General features: G+C 46.4%; 1 protein-coding gene across 1 annotated transcript in view; it reads right to left on the reverse strand.

The window, feature by feature from the left end:
• Positions 1 to 2,298: 2,298 nt before the first annotated feature.
• Positions 2,299 to 14,807, reverse strand: part of pdlim4 (PDZ and LIM domain 4) — a 43,493-nt gene continuing 30,984 nt past the window's right edge. Inside the window, exons 4-7 of the mRNA XM_034551057.1 lie at positions 11,044 to 11,528; positions 10,475 to 10,632; positions 7,443 to 7,581; positions 2,299 to 5,327 (exon numbers count right to left, since the gene is read on the reverse strand). Of these exons, the coding sequence (XP_034406948.1) occupies positions 5,123 to 5,327; positions 7,443 to 7,581; positions 10,475 to 10,632; positions 11,044 to 11,528 (987 nt within the window). The 3' untranslated portion in view covers positions 2,299 to 5,122. The remainder of the gene's footprint in view (positions 5,328 to 7,442; positions 7,582 to 10,474; positions 10,633 to 11,043; positions 11,529 to 14,807) is intronic.

The following is a 14,807-nucleotide window of genomic DNA, read 5'->3' on the forward strand; positions in this document are numbered from 1 at the left end:
TCATCCGTGTGTAGATGTTGTCCTTCATGGAGGAAATACGAGAATACACACACATGTGCATCCATAAATAAAGACTAACACAACCTCCTTGAGACCATAAAAGCTCTGCCAATTGTTGATTGAAAGGAACATTTCATAATTTGTCCACGCTTTGCAATCTGCCCGCGTCGGACCCGGTAACGCCGTCTCGCCGGTTCCCGGTGGAGCAAAAGCAGCCGCATTCCATCCACATTACAAAGTGGGCAAACGATTTGGCATCGAGTGCTCAGAACCAATCACGAGAGCCGAGGATGCTGCCTTCTTATGACCCTCATATTTCCCTCTGAAGGAAACGTCTGCAGAACAAACACCACGGAAATAAGACTGATAGTTGTTGTCTTCCTCCCACGGGCCAATGAGAAGAGTTTGACCCCGCGAGGGTCACTGGGGTCATGATCAAGTAGCCTGAAGCTAAACTTTAACCTTTGATTCCCTCTTAATGCCGTTGGCGTCTCCATCTGTACTTTTCAAACCACAACTTTTTGGATTGTCAACTCGAGTCCTCAAAGTTGACTCGAGTCTGACTTCGAGGACCACGTCATGAAACCGGAGTCCACGTCTCCCGAGCGGGTTTGAAGCATTTATTTTTAAAGTGGAACAAATGTTTATAGACGCGAAAGAAGCGGAATTCTTTCCGTGCGTAGAGTTTGAGTTTCTCTCTCTTCGTGCATCCCTCAACGCCACAGATGTGCTTACATTTCACTCACTGTGCGAATATGGGAAGCTCTTTCACCCCAGATTCACTTTGCAGACTGTTAAGAAGGAATGCACACACACACACACACACACGCACACACACACACACACACGCACACACACACACACACACACGCACACACCATTAGCGTATTATTACTGACGGTGCAAAGTCCTTTAATGGGGTCTGAGTGGCCTCTCGCCTCCTGCTTTTGATGAAGAGGATTCCCTCGATCCGCGCCGCGCCGTAAAGCGCCGCTACAGAGTACGAGGGTATTTAAGCACCGCTGGCCCGTTTCCCAGAATGCATTAGGCCAAATTCTTGGTTAAAGTGCCTGTTTAAACCGCATAAGCTCAAATTGGCTTTCTTCTGATACGGCTTGTAATAAATAGTTTGGGTATTTATTAAAGATTAGTGCCTACAGGACTAAATGAAGGCTCAAATTAACCTCCGACAATGCAGGAAATACCTTCAATCAAGACGTAGGAGCAAAAAAACCTTAAAGATTCTGAACTCTTCGGTTCTCTGTGTGTGAACATTCACTTAATTAAACTTTTACAGTTTTGTCCTTAGCTTTTTACGATGGCTTCGTTGGGCCGGTGCCGTAGATTTAGAATTATATATATATATATATATATCGGCCATTAAAGCGGTCTTGTACGTCAAGACGCGGTAACGTTGTAGTAACGCAAGTATAATATATAACTTAATGCTTCAGCCGCACAACGTGGGAACGCACATTGCTAACTTTATGCGACCGTTTCTGTAACCGCCGTCGATTTAAAGCACGGCAAAATCAGAAAAAGCTTGCTAATTAGCGGGCAGCTAGCTCGCTAATTAGCGGGCAGCTAGCTCGCTCACTCATTCCACCATGTTTTCATGCTACACTGGTTGCAGAAAAAAAGCCGAACATCAGCGGTCTGGCGGTCCCTCCGCCTCAGACACGCTAACTGGCTAACTGGCTAACTAGCATCTATTCGTCTCTGATTTACATCCCAGAAGTTTGTCGTCAATAACGAATCCACCGTTTTCATTTGCACTCACCAAATAACCACGGAGAACCTTCCACTCCTATTTCATGTCTATGTGCCGTCTGCACATCCACGAAATGAGGACTAAAATAGACTCAAATCTATGTCATTTAACTCTGTAATCAAGAAGAAGACTTTTAAAACCAGGGATTAACTATACTGAATTAAAGCTCGCTCCTGGTTTCATGTAAACACTCGCCGTAGTTTAATGGTCAGAGGCAGACTGGGTGTCTATTGCCTCACACTTCCTTTTATTTTACTGTTGTTTATGATCTAAAAGTTAAAAACCAGACTATCTCGTGGGATATAAAGTTGATCTAAAAAGAAGAAAACGAACACGAGACAATTTTAAAGTGAAGTGGACGTCTGAGGATTTAAGTTGCAAGACAAACATATTGCAGCCTGGTGCTCCGACAATGTGGCATTATGGGTAAAAAAACAAACAAATACAATACTGAATTCCTTGCGTCAGCTCTTGATTTTAAAGACCAGTGAAGAATGTGAGAGATCACGTCACGGTAATTAATGCACTTGATTAAAACACCATTTTATTTAGATTTTTAGAAAATACAACAAGCGAAAAAGAAGCCTCAGAACAAAAGAAACACGTGTTGGTAGAAACAATAAGTTAAACAAAAAGAAGAGTGTCAAAGGAAATCCTGGAGAGTGAAAAAACATCTGCAGAAGCATTCAAAACTAATATGTACAACACCAAAGAAACGTGGTAGCAATATAATTTTCACATAATTTACAAGATGACTAGTATAGATGGCATACCAGCAGCTACACATCACTGTTGATATATATATATATATAAAAAAAAGATTATGGACATCAGCACTACAAAAGTGTTGTTAGAAACATTTTCTAAAATTAAGAACTCCACCCAGTTTACTTCACTACTACAATAAGACTGATGGCCACACGTTGTCATAACGACTAAGAAGTATAATTCATTCGCTTTATGGACTTGGCTGTGAGCTGAAACCTGAGTTCATTATAAGAAGTACCCAACTTCTGTCTTTATATATATATATATATATACACACACACAGTATATATAAATATATTGTGGGTCCAGCAACTAAACAATGAATATTACTGCCACATGATGCACATGACCATTTGTTTAAATTGTTGTGAGAGGAGGAGGAGCTTATTGGTGGACGTTGAAGTTACTTCATCATTAAAGTTGTTTATGAATGGATGTTGTATATTTACATTTCAGAAGGCGGTGGTTGGTCAGCTGCATGCAGAGGCGTTTATTACAGTTAGAGCTCGCTGACCCGTTCACCAAAAGAATACCGGGATTATGCTCGTTAGAGATCTGCTTGTCATCAATTATTGCTGAGAAATAAGCAGAGAAGGTGCCCGTCAAAAAGAGGGGCGTTTCTCCAAAAGTCTACAAAATTTCTACAAAATGCAAAAGTTCATCTGCGACTCGATTATGATGTGCAACCGTAACATATTTTAAAATCACAGAAGAACCTTTAAACCTTTAACTGTTATTACACCTCACCGACGTGGCACGGATGTTATCAAAACTGCAAAGGCAATGCAAAATAATAATGCAAAAATAATAATGCAAAATTAGTCTGAAAGGCAGAAAGAAACACACCAATCAACTCAGAATTCTCTGATGATAATCCATATCACACACACACACACACTATAGTGTAGTTATTTGTGTAGCTGTATTGTAGTTAGCTGTGTTGTAGTTAGCGGTGTTGTAGTTAGCTGTGTTGTAGTTAGCGGTGTTATAGTTCACTGAACTGTGTTGTAGTTAGCGGTGTTGTAGTTAGCTGTGTTGTAGTTAGCGGTGTTGTAGTTAGCTGTGTTGTTGTTCACTGAGCTGTGTTGTAGTTCACTGAGCTGTGTTGTAGTTAGCGGTGTTGTAGTTAGCTGTGATGTAGTTCACTATGCTGTGTTGTAGTTAGCTATGTTGTAGTTAGCTGTGTTGTAGTTCACTGAGCTGTGTTGTAGTTAGCTATGTTGTAGTTAGCTGTGTTGTAGTTCACTGAGCTGTGTTGTAGTTAGCGGTGTTGTAGTTCACTGAGCTGTGTTGTAGTTAGAGGTGTTGTAGTTAGCTGTAGTTCACTGAGCTGTGTTGTAGTTAGCTATGTTGTAGTTAGCTGTGTTGTAGTTCACTGAGCTGTGTTGTAGTTAGCGGTGTTGTAGTTCACTGAGCTGTGTTGTAGTTAGCGGTGTTGTAGTTAGCTGTGTTGTAGTTCACTGAGCTGTGTTGTAGTTAGCTGTGTTGTAGTTCACTGAGCTGTGTTGTAGTTAGCGGTGTTGTAGTTAGCTGAGCTGTGTTGTAGTTAGCGGTGTTGTAGTTAGCTGAGCTGTGTTGTAGTTAGCTGTGTTGTAGTTAGCTGTGTTGTAGTTCACTGAGCTGTGTTGTAGTTAGCTGTGTTGTAGTTCACTGAGCTGTGTTGTAGTTAGCGGTGTTGTAGTTAGCTGTAGTTCACTGAGCTGTGTTGTAGTTAGCGGTGTTGTAGTTAGCGGTGTTGTAGTTCACTGAGCTGTGTTGTAGTTAGCGGTGTTGTAGTTAGCTGTGTTGTAGTTCACTGAGCTGTGTTGTAGTTAGCTGTGTTGTAGTTCATTGAGCTGTGTTGTAGTTAGCGGTGTTGTAGTTAGCTGTGTTGTAGTTCACTGAGCTGTGTTGTAGTTCATTGAGCTGTGTTGTAGTTAGCGGTGTTGTAGTTAGCTGAGCTGTGTTGTAGTTAGCGGTGTTGTAGTTAGCTGAGCTGTGTTGTAGTTAGCGGTGTTGTAGTTAGCTGTGTTGTAGTTCACTGAGCTGTGTTGTAGTTAGCTGTGTTGTAGTTCACTGAGCTGTGTTGTAGTTAGCGGTGTTGTAGTTAGCTGTGTTGTAGTTCACTGAGCTGTGTTGTAGTTAGCTGTGTTGTAGTTCACTGAGCTGTGTTGTAGTTCACTGAGCTGTGTTGTAGTTAGCTGTGTTGTAGTTCACTGAGCTGTGTTGTAGTTAGCGGTGTTGTAGTTAGCTGTAGTTCACTGAGCTACTTCACACAAAACCAAATTTAACTGCGACAGAATTATCTTTTAAATTGACAAACGTGATTAAGTTGTTGACGACCTCATTTCCCTTTGACCCCCCAAGAAAACTTGTGCTGGTTGTTAGAATCCACATTCCCCGTTTTGAATTATGAATAATATTCTGGTAATAATGTGCATCAGATGCCAGCGTTATTCTGTCAACATATTGCAACATGCATTAATACACATGGCATTCATCAAGCCGGTCGGTGGAACAACGCTGATACCGGATCACCCAACACACACATTTCATAGGACTGATCTGAGGTCGGCGTTCCTCCCCAGTGACGTCACGGTCGACTCAGACCAGCTCCACCTTGGAGTTGGGGTAAACGGCCACGACGTCGTAGCCCTCGGGGGGCTGGACCCGGGCCATGGCGTGGGTCTCGCAGTACAGGCTTTCCTCGATGAAGAAGTAGCCTCTCTGCTTGAGGTTGTCGCCGCAGTCGTCGCACATGAAGCACTCGGGGTGGTAGAGCTTGTCCCGGGCCTTCACGATGGTGCCGCTGGAGGGAGACGGAGGAGCGTTACTCAACCACCCGACGACGAGAGACAATCAGGAATGCATTCGAGGAACGATTCGGCTTCGGCGCAGTTTGGTGCTAAAGAAGAGCGGCTTGGTGCACTCGTGTTTCCTGAATGCATCACAGCGGGGAGATTGAAGCCTGATTGGCCAATCACAGCCCAACGCTGGAAGCTTTAAGAGCTTAAAAAACATTTTGATTTATGTGTGAAAGATCATCTTTTGGCCAGCGAGAGACGCAACTCAACGGACCTGAATGGACCTGGATGGAACTGAAGGGACCTGGATGGACCTGGATGGACCTGAAGGGACCTGGATGGAACTGAAGGGACCTGGTTGGACCTGAATGGACCTGGATGGACCTGAAGGGACCTGGATGGACCTGAATGGAGCTGGATGGAACTGAAGGGACCTGGATGGAACTGAATGGACCTGAACGGACCTGAATGGACCTGAATGGACCTGGATGGAACTGAAGGGACCTGGATGGACCTGAATGGACCTGGATGGACCTGAACGGACCTGAATGGACCTGAATGGACCTGGATGGACCTGAAGGGACCTGGATGGACCTGAATGGAGCTGGATGGAACTGAAGGGACCTGGATGGACCTGAAGGGACCTGAAGGGACCTGAATGGACCTGAATGGACCTGGATGGACCTGAAGGGACCTGGATGGACCTGAATGGAGCTGGATGGAACTGAAGGGACCTGGATGGAACTGAAGGGACCTGGATGGACCTGAACGGACCTGAATGGACCTGAATGGACCTGGATGGACCTGAAGGGACCTGGATGGACCTGAATGGAGCTGGATGGAACTGAAGGGACCTGGATGGAACTGAATGGACCTGAACGGACCTGAATGGACCTGAATGGACCTGGATGGAACTGAAGGGACCTGGATGGACCTGAATGGACCTGGATGGACCTGAACGGACCTGAATGGACCTCAATGGACCTGGATGGACCTGAAGGGACCTGGATGGACCTGAATGGAGCTGGATGGAACTGAAGGGACCTGGATGGACCTGAAGGGACCTGAAGGGACCTGAATGGACCTGAATGGACCTGGATGGACCTGAAGGGACCTGGATGGACCTGAATGGAGCTGGATGGAACTGAAGGGACCTGGATGGAACTGAAGGGACCTGGATGGACCTGAAGGGACCTGAAGGGACCTGAATGGAGCTGGATGGAACTGAAGGGACCTGAATGGACCTGGTTGGACCTGGTTGGACCTGGACTTTTGAGTGGCCTTATTGGTAACAATATTATTATTATTTCTAATGTTTGTGCATGAAAGTGTGAACTGGAGCTCCAGGAAGGAAGAAGCCCACAATCACCACCTGCTGTTTCACACTCGACCTTATAAGGACAACAGGAAGCGGTTTGGGGAGGAGCCATCGGGACAACATGAAGAACTTTAAAAGGAAGTCAGGGAGGACTGATTGTGACTCACTGTTTATTTAACTTTCCAATAGCTTTGCTCATCTCAAAAGATCATACTTTATGGCGACTGTATAACCCTGCACGTATTTTAATATATGTGCTCATTTATCATAGCTGAAGGGTACATATCAACACTGGTGGCGCTCCCACTGTTCCCAATAAGATTTCCCTTTCTGGACTGGGGAGCATTCAGCCATCCAGAGAGTTCTGCACTTTAAGGAGCCGTGAAAGCCCACAATGCACTGCTGTCAACAAGTAAGCCGATGACATCACTGCTCACCTGCAGCTGCTTTCATAGAGGGGGGATTACCGGTGCTTTGGCATACAAGTGTGTGTGTGTGTGTGTGTGGGAAAGGGTGTGGAGGGAGGCGGCTTGGTTTAATCATTAAGTGATTAATGGGAATGTGTTTCCGGAGTGAAAGGCCTGTTGCTGCAGGCGGAGCTGCACTCGCTCACCTCAAAGTTAAACTTTTAAACTTTATGACCTCAGTGGTAAAACTCACAGTTCACTTTTACTGCATCTTCAACAGTCGGTAATTGTGCACCACAGGAACCATAATTAGGAAACCATTAGGTGTTATGCGTTGTCAGTTTGTATAAAGTAACCATTAGGATGCATTGAGGTGTCTGACGCCCTTTACTCACACGATGCCGTTGCAGCAGCGGGTGCACTGGGGCAGCTTCTGGAGCACAGACATGGCACTGGGAATGGGGCTCCCCAGTTTGGGGATTGGAGACCTGACTGGAGACTTTAAGTTTCTCATCCTGTCTGTCGGGGACACGCCTAGAAGAGAAAAAACAACAAGCACAGAATAAAGACAGGAACCATAAATCACATGTAAATGTTCATCTAAGGCCACCCGATCCAGGTAATAAAAGGGAAAGGCCAGACAGGGTCATGGAAAAAATGTGATGGTCTTTGCACTCAGGTGGTGGGGGGCGCGGTTAAGAGTGGTGGGGGAGGAGTCAGCAGGCAGTCGAAAACAAAGCAATAAAAGGTCCTTTGAGGAAGTGTGAGTTACCCAAACCACAAGAGGTCCTTGAGCATGCATTCAGAACTGGGCCCCCAACGTCTGCTTGTGTGTGTGTGTGTGTGGACAGACACACACACACACACACACACACACTAACACAACCGATCACACAATCCTAAAACACTCTGACACGGCACCTGAACACAAGGAGAGGAAAACACTTTGAATCCCCGGGGGAGGAACAAGAAAAGTGTTGGTGGAAACTTCTAATATGAAAGAAGGACATCTGAATAATAAGACTTGTTATTGGAGTGAGGTACATATTTTGCTTTTGTTATCATTCTGGTCACATGACATCTATTGCTTCTGTCCATCCGGGGAGAGGGATCCTCCTCTGTTGCTCTACAGAAGGGTTCTTCAGTTGTTCCTGATCCGATGTGAGGTCAAAGGTCAGGGAGGTCGTATGTGTACAGATTGTAAAGCCCTCTGAGGGGAGTTTGTGATTTGTGACTCTGGACTATAGAAAATAAACTGAATTGAAATGAATCATACAAACAAACCTCCTTTTGGGCCCTGGCGCAGTGACAGGCAGTCAAAGAGTCAAGCCCCGCCCACATGTTTACTCCCACTGGACTAGAACCCCTCCTGGGGCTTTGAACCCTGCCCCCCCCCCTCCCCTGAAACCCCACATCCATAATTGAAAAGCTCTGCTTTGTTTGAAGAGTGCGTTTGAAGTCAGTGCGTGACTGATGAGATGTTTACCTTCACCTTCATAACTCCAGAACCCTCGTGGACACAATAATGAAGACGCATCACGTTTTATAAACTGTGAACTAAATGAGGCCGAATGCATTTCATCAAAACACGGTTTAAATCCTCCAGTTGTGAGATGGGAGTATGTCACTAAATCAATAATGATAATAATAATAACAATAATAATAATAATGATAGTAATAAATAATAATAATGATAATAGTAATAATAATAATAATAATGATAATAATTAATAATAATAATAATAAATAATGAGATTAATGAGGATAATAATAAATATAAATAATAATGTTAACGTTCTCTGATCAGTTTATTTATTTTTCTTTTAAATAACCCTGGAGGAAATGGAGGAGTGTTTCCCCTAAAAGGTCACTGGAATTTTGTTTATTTTCTTTTCCATCTTTTGGACCGACGCCTCACATTCATCTCATTATGAAGGTGGAAATGATAAAAGGTCTAATCGTTAGCTTGTAAATAAGTAAAACCATGTTCTGGTCAAAACAACTCTCAGGTAATGTTGCTTCAAAGGCTTCACGCCAGCAACCACATCGCTTTCCAATCATGGCTGAGGAATTCTGGGTAAACTGACACTCTTTAAAAGCCCCTGAAAGTCAACATGGCCTCCGCGGGGGGGGGGGGGGGGGGGGGGGGGGGGACTACTGGGAGTTAAAGGGAGGTGTTTCATCGACCCGCCAATCAACCTCAAGCCGCCCGCCCCTTTAGACCTCCTTGACCTATCAGCAGTGTCTGCTGTTGATTGGACAGGTTGATGAAAACAAGTTAAAACCAGAGGTTTTATCACCGTGTTTCAAAGCTGGGTTAGCTTAGCATCCGGATGCTAAGCTAACCCAGCTGGGCCGAGGCCCGAGCCCGGGGGGCTGATGTCGATGTTTAACGTCGGCCGTGTCGTCTCCCCAGAGGAGTTTAGATTCCTCCCGATGCAAAAATAAATACATGAAGAATAAACACATGAAAAATAAATATATGAAAAATAAATACATGAAAAATAAATACATGAAAAATAAATATATGAAAAATAAATACATGAAAAATAAATATATGAAAAATAAATACATGAATAATAAATACATGAAAAATAAATACATGAAAAATAAATACATGAAAAATAAATACATGAAAAATAAATATATGAATAATAAATATATGAAAAATAAATACATGAAAAATAAGTACATGAAAAATAAATACATGCAAAATAAATACACTCCAGGAATGCACTTTGTTGAAGTGTTGCGCAACGACAGTAAATTATCCTGGAACAACAATCTTTGGAAGGAGGTTGACCTTAAGCCATCGAAGGTCATCCATACGGCTCACAGCTGTTCTTGAAGAGGGTCACATGACCCTCAGAAGCTGAACGCCGAGCGGTCAGACGGGAACGAACCGGTTCACCACTTTGTTAAAACCAAAGATTCCTCCATGTTCATGTTCAGTGTTTACAGGATTTCATCTTTCTGTTGCTCCCTCCCTCCCTCCCTCTCTCTCTCTCTCTCCGTCTCTCTCTCTCTCTCTTCCTCCCTCCCTCCCTCTCTCTCTCTCTCTCTCTTCCTCCCTCCCTCCCTCCATCCCTCCCTCTCTCTCTCCCTCCCTCCCTCCCTCTCTCCGTCTCTCTCTCCCTATAAAAGGAAAACTATGCCAGTAAAACCGAGCGGTGGAAAACAGAGACTGGAATCTCAGAGGAATTATTTATTTTATCTCTGAGCTGAACTTCCGCCAGCGTAAAGAACAACGAGTCGAGTGTTTTGAGGCTTTCCTTTAATCTGCTCTACAGGGTTAGTCCTTCATAGTCTGCTGACCCCAGATCAGCCATTTGTATCACCTGTCACACACCGTGCACCACTTGAGCCAATCAGGAGCAGGAAGCAGCGCCTCTCGGCCCTTTAAACCCGCCTCCACACATGTGCCTACCTCCATCCTCAGCCTCCAGGATGCCCTGCAGGTATTTGAAGGAGCCGGACTGCTTGGGTGCCGAGACCGGCTCCTCGTAGTCCTGCAGCATTTTGTAGACGTCGGACTGCGAGTCGAATCCATTCCGACCCCCGGGGGACTGGGTGGGCGGCTCCGGGCTGAGGGAGACAAGGACATCAATCTAATTAACGAGAATGACATGACGGGTCCAGAACCCGTGGAAATCTAAGACTATTTAAAAGGTCGTTATTAGAACGTTTGTTTTGGCTTTTCTGTTCTTTATTAACTTGAGTTTCCTGTTATCTATTTTAGTAATAAAGTGAAGACCACTTTGTGGCTGATTTGGCTTCTTTTGCCTTTGTCGTCTTGTAAACGCACACATTTCTCGATTTTCTGTTGCCGGCTCGACAGACTTCACACATTCTAATCTACAAATTCATCGGAAGAGTGGCCCCCTGCTGGTCAGGTAGAGAGAGTGCACGCGTAAGACACTTCCGCGTACCACCTGGTAAAAACATTACACTGTGGAGCGACTCCACACCCATTCGGTTGCCATGTGATCCCCTCACCTGTGGGTGGCGCTGAGCCTGAGGCCGCCCATCTTGCTCGGCAGAGATCCGTCTCCATTGCTGTCGCTGTGATAAAGCCCGGCCGGGTTGTTGAACTGAGCGTGCCCGTTGCCGTAGCTGTGGCCGTTGTTGGGTCTGGGGTGGCCGTTGTTCAGGTGAGTGGACTGGGGAGCCTGGGGGTACTGGGGAGCCTGGGGGTACTGGGGGGACTGGGGAGCCTGGGGGTACTGGGGAGCCTTGGGGTACTGGGGGGACTGAGGAGCCTGGGGGTACTGGGGAGCCTTGGGGTACTGGGGGGACTGAGGAGCCTGGGGGTACTGGGGGGACTGGGGAGCCTGGGGGTACTGGGGAGCCTTGGGGTACTGGGGGGACTGGGGAGCCTGGGGGTACTGGGGGGACTGGGGGTACTGGGGGGACTGGGGTTCAGAGGTGTACGAAGGTTTGCGACTGGAACCGCCATACCCGCTGGTGATGGGACGGAAATTCTACAAAGAGAGAAGAAGAAGAAGAAGAAGAAGAAATGATCACAAGGTATCCTCACTTAATAATCTGTAAAACCATCAAACATGGAAACCAGCGTAGGAGACGTGTAACAGAATAAGCCACGATGTGACGGCTCAGGGAAAACAAGCCTGGTGGTAGAACTTCATCTTCAAAGGGCTCGCTCCTAAATGAGGAGACAAAAAGCTTTTTCCACTTTGACGGCGCGGCTTGTTAAGAAGGAGCTCGCGTTAGATCTCCTGCAGATGTTTCTGTCAAAACAAATTAACTCGTGTGGTGTAAATGTTTCTTCTCCCAGCTGCTTCCTCAACGGAGCGAAGAGTTTATAGAAGCTGAAAAAGAGCCGAGATACCGCGGAACATTTGAATTATGATCTTCTCGACGGGCCGGAGCAGACTTTCTACATTCTTGACACGCAGATGTTCGGCTGGAGGAGTTCTGGAAGAATCTGCTGGATTGATGCAGGACAGATGCTCAGACACCTGACGCCACCAAGTGGGCTGGAGACGAGGAGCGGACGAGGTGCCGGTGACCACGTGGCCGACACCATCTCGCCTTTTGCAACCAGGAGCGACAGGAGAGGGTGGAGCTAAGTACAACTGAATGCTAAATAAGACATTTTGAGATGGCTCCGCCCCTAACGCATCCCCTGCTTTATGGTCTGTTTGACTCTAAATGACCATAATTTACTAAATGAACATCACGCTGTATTGAAGAAGACTTGAAACTAGAGATTGAGACCAAAAACTAATGTTTACAATGTTTACTGAGGGAATACATCAAGAGAAGTAGAGTCATTTATATAGACTTCTATACAACCAGAGGAGTCGCCCCCTGGTGGTCAGGAGAGAGAATGCAGCTTTAACACATGAAGCATAGACTTCTATACAACCAGAGGAGTCGCCCCATGGTGGTCAGTAGAGAGAATGCAGCTTTAACACATGAAGCATAGACTTCTATACAACCAGAGGAGTCGCCCCCTGGTGGTCAGGAGAGAGAATGCAGCTTTAACACATGAAGCATTGACTTCTATACAACCAGAGGAGTCGCCCCCTGGTGGTCAGTAGAGAGAATGCAGCTTTAACACATGAAGCATAGACTTCTATACAACCAGAGGAGTCGCCCCCTGGTGGTCAGGAGAGAGAATGCAGCTTTAACACATGAAGCATGGACTTCTACACAACCAGAGGAGTCGCCCCCTGGTGGTCAGGAGAGAGAATGCAGCTTTAACACATGAAGCATTGACTTCTATACAACCAGAGGAGTCGCCCCCTGGTGGTCAGTAGAGAGAATGCAGCTTTAACACATGAAGCATAGACTTCTATACAACCAGAGGAGTCGCCCCCTGGTGGTCAGTAGAGAGAATGCAGCTTTAACACATGAAGCATGGACTTCTACACAACCAGAGGAGTCGCCCCCTGGTGGTCAGGAGAGAATGCAGCTTTAACACATGAAGCATAGACTTCTATACAACCAGAGGAGTCGCCCCCTGGTGGTCAGCCTCGGTTCATGCGTTAGCTCCTCGGTGACCTCACCGAGCCTCCCGGTGTTTACCGCTATCAGGCCTTTCAGTTCACCGCCTCGGAGACTGAACCTCGCAGATAACGTTTTATTGCACGTCGTGCGGTGACGTCACCGCCTCAGGAAAGACTTCACAGGGCTGCACATTATCAGAACTTCAGAAACACAGCTAAGCAACGCTTAAGCCACTGGAATGAGTGTGTGTGACTGTGACTGTGTGTGAGACTGTGTGTGTGTGAGACTCTGTGTGTGTGACTGTGTGTGCGAGACTCTGTGTGTGTGTGTGTGTGAGACTCTGTGTATGTGTCTTAGCCGCAGGAGGTTCACAGCTTCTCCAGACAGAACCCATCATTTCAACAGATGGGTCTGCTGCATGTCATCATGTCCTCGCCTGGACCACACACACACACACACACACACACACACACACACACACACACACACACACACACACACACACACACACACACACACACACACACACACACACACACACACACACACACACACACACACACACTCACTCATTGCCTCCTGCAGTTAAGACAGGTGACTTTGGAGAAGTTTGAAACCTCCTCCTCATGAACCTCATGATCCTCATGATCCTCCTCCTCTTCATGATCCTCCTCCTCCTCCTCATGATCAGGACGTCAGCAGCACCTCTCGGAGTGAACCAGACCCTCTCACAGGTGGACCTCATGAGACCCTAGTCGAAGGTTCCAGACCCCTCTCACAGGTGGACCTCATGAGACCCTAATCGAAGGTTCCAGACCCCTCTCACAGGTGGACCTCATGAGACCCTAATCGAAGGTTCCAGACCCCTCTCACAGGTGGACCTCATGAGACCCTAATCGAAGGTTCCAGACCCCTCTCACAGGTGGACCTCATGAGACCCTAATCGAAGGTTCCAGACCCCTCTCACAGGTGGACCTCATGAGACCCTAATCGAAGGTTCCAGACCCCTCTCACAGGTGGACCTCATGAGACCCTAATCGAAGGTTCCAGACCCCTCTCACAGGTGGACCTCATGAGACCCTAATCGAAGGTTCCAGACCCCTTTCTCTACGCGATGTGGACCTCAGATGCATTCTGCACCAGGTGCCTCCTCCAGAGGGAGTTCCCTCATAACTGAGAACGTTCCCCTCCTTCTATCCACCCTGAAGGTCAACTGAAGACGTGGCACCGGTCCTCTTCCTCCTCCTCTTCCTCCACCACCTCCTCCACCACCTCCTCCTCCTCCTGCATGCAGTTTAAAGTTATTAAAAAGTGAACCGAGCCATCTTGTGTTTCACAACTCGATCGAAAAAGTTAAACTTGAGTGGTTCTCCTTATTGTTGACATGTTTACCACTTTTCACCCCCACACTCCTTCTGACCCCCCCCCCCCCTTGTCCTCTGAGCTTTATAAGGGGGCACATCTGGTCCTGGTCTTGTAAAATGCCAGTTTGGTAACATTCATGACGCTCTACAAAGTAAAAGGTGGCTTGCTTTCCCCTCTTATTACACAAATCAGCTGTGAGCCGACTGTCGTTAAAAAGATTGATTCCACCTTTTCATATGCGTGTTCGGCCTTAAAGGGACAGTCACGCTAGTCTGGTGGACGTCCTGGAGACCTTTACCTGGCTCTCCCAACGCTTTCATTTCACCACAAATCTCCAGCGCATTCCTTTGGGCTTGAGGAACGGAGAGCAGAGACCCGGAGCTGCTCCACTCAAATGGAATATTATAATGCCTCATTTGCAT

The sequence above is a fragment of the Cyclopterus lumpus genome, chromosome 14, assembly GCF_009769545.1.
Source record: "Cyclopterus lumpus isolate fCycLum1 chromosome 14, fCycLum1.pri, whole genome shotgun sequence".
In the NCBI taxonomy this organism is placed as follows: domain Eukaryota; kingdom Metazoa; phylum Chordata; class Actinopteri; order Perciformes; family Cyclopteridae; genus Cyclopterus; species Cyclopterus lumpus.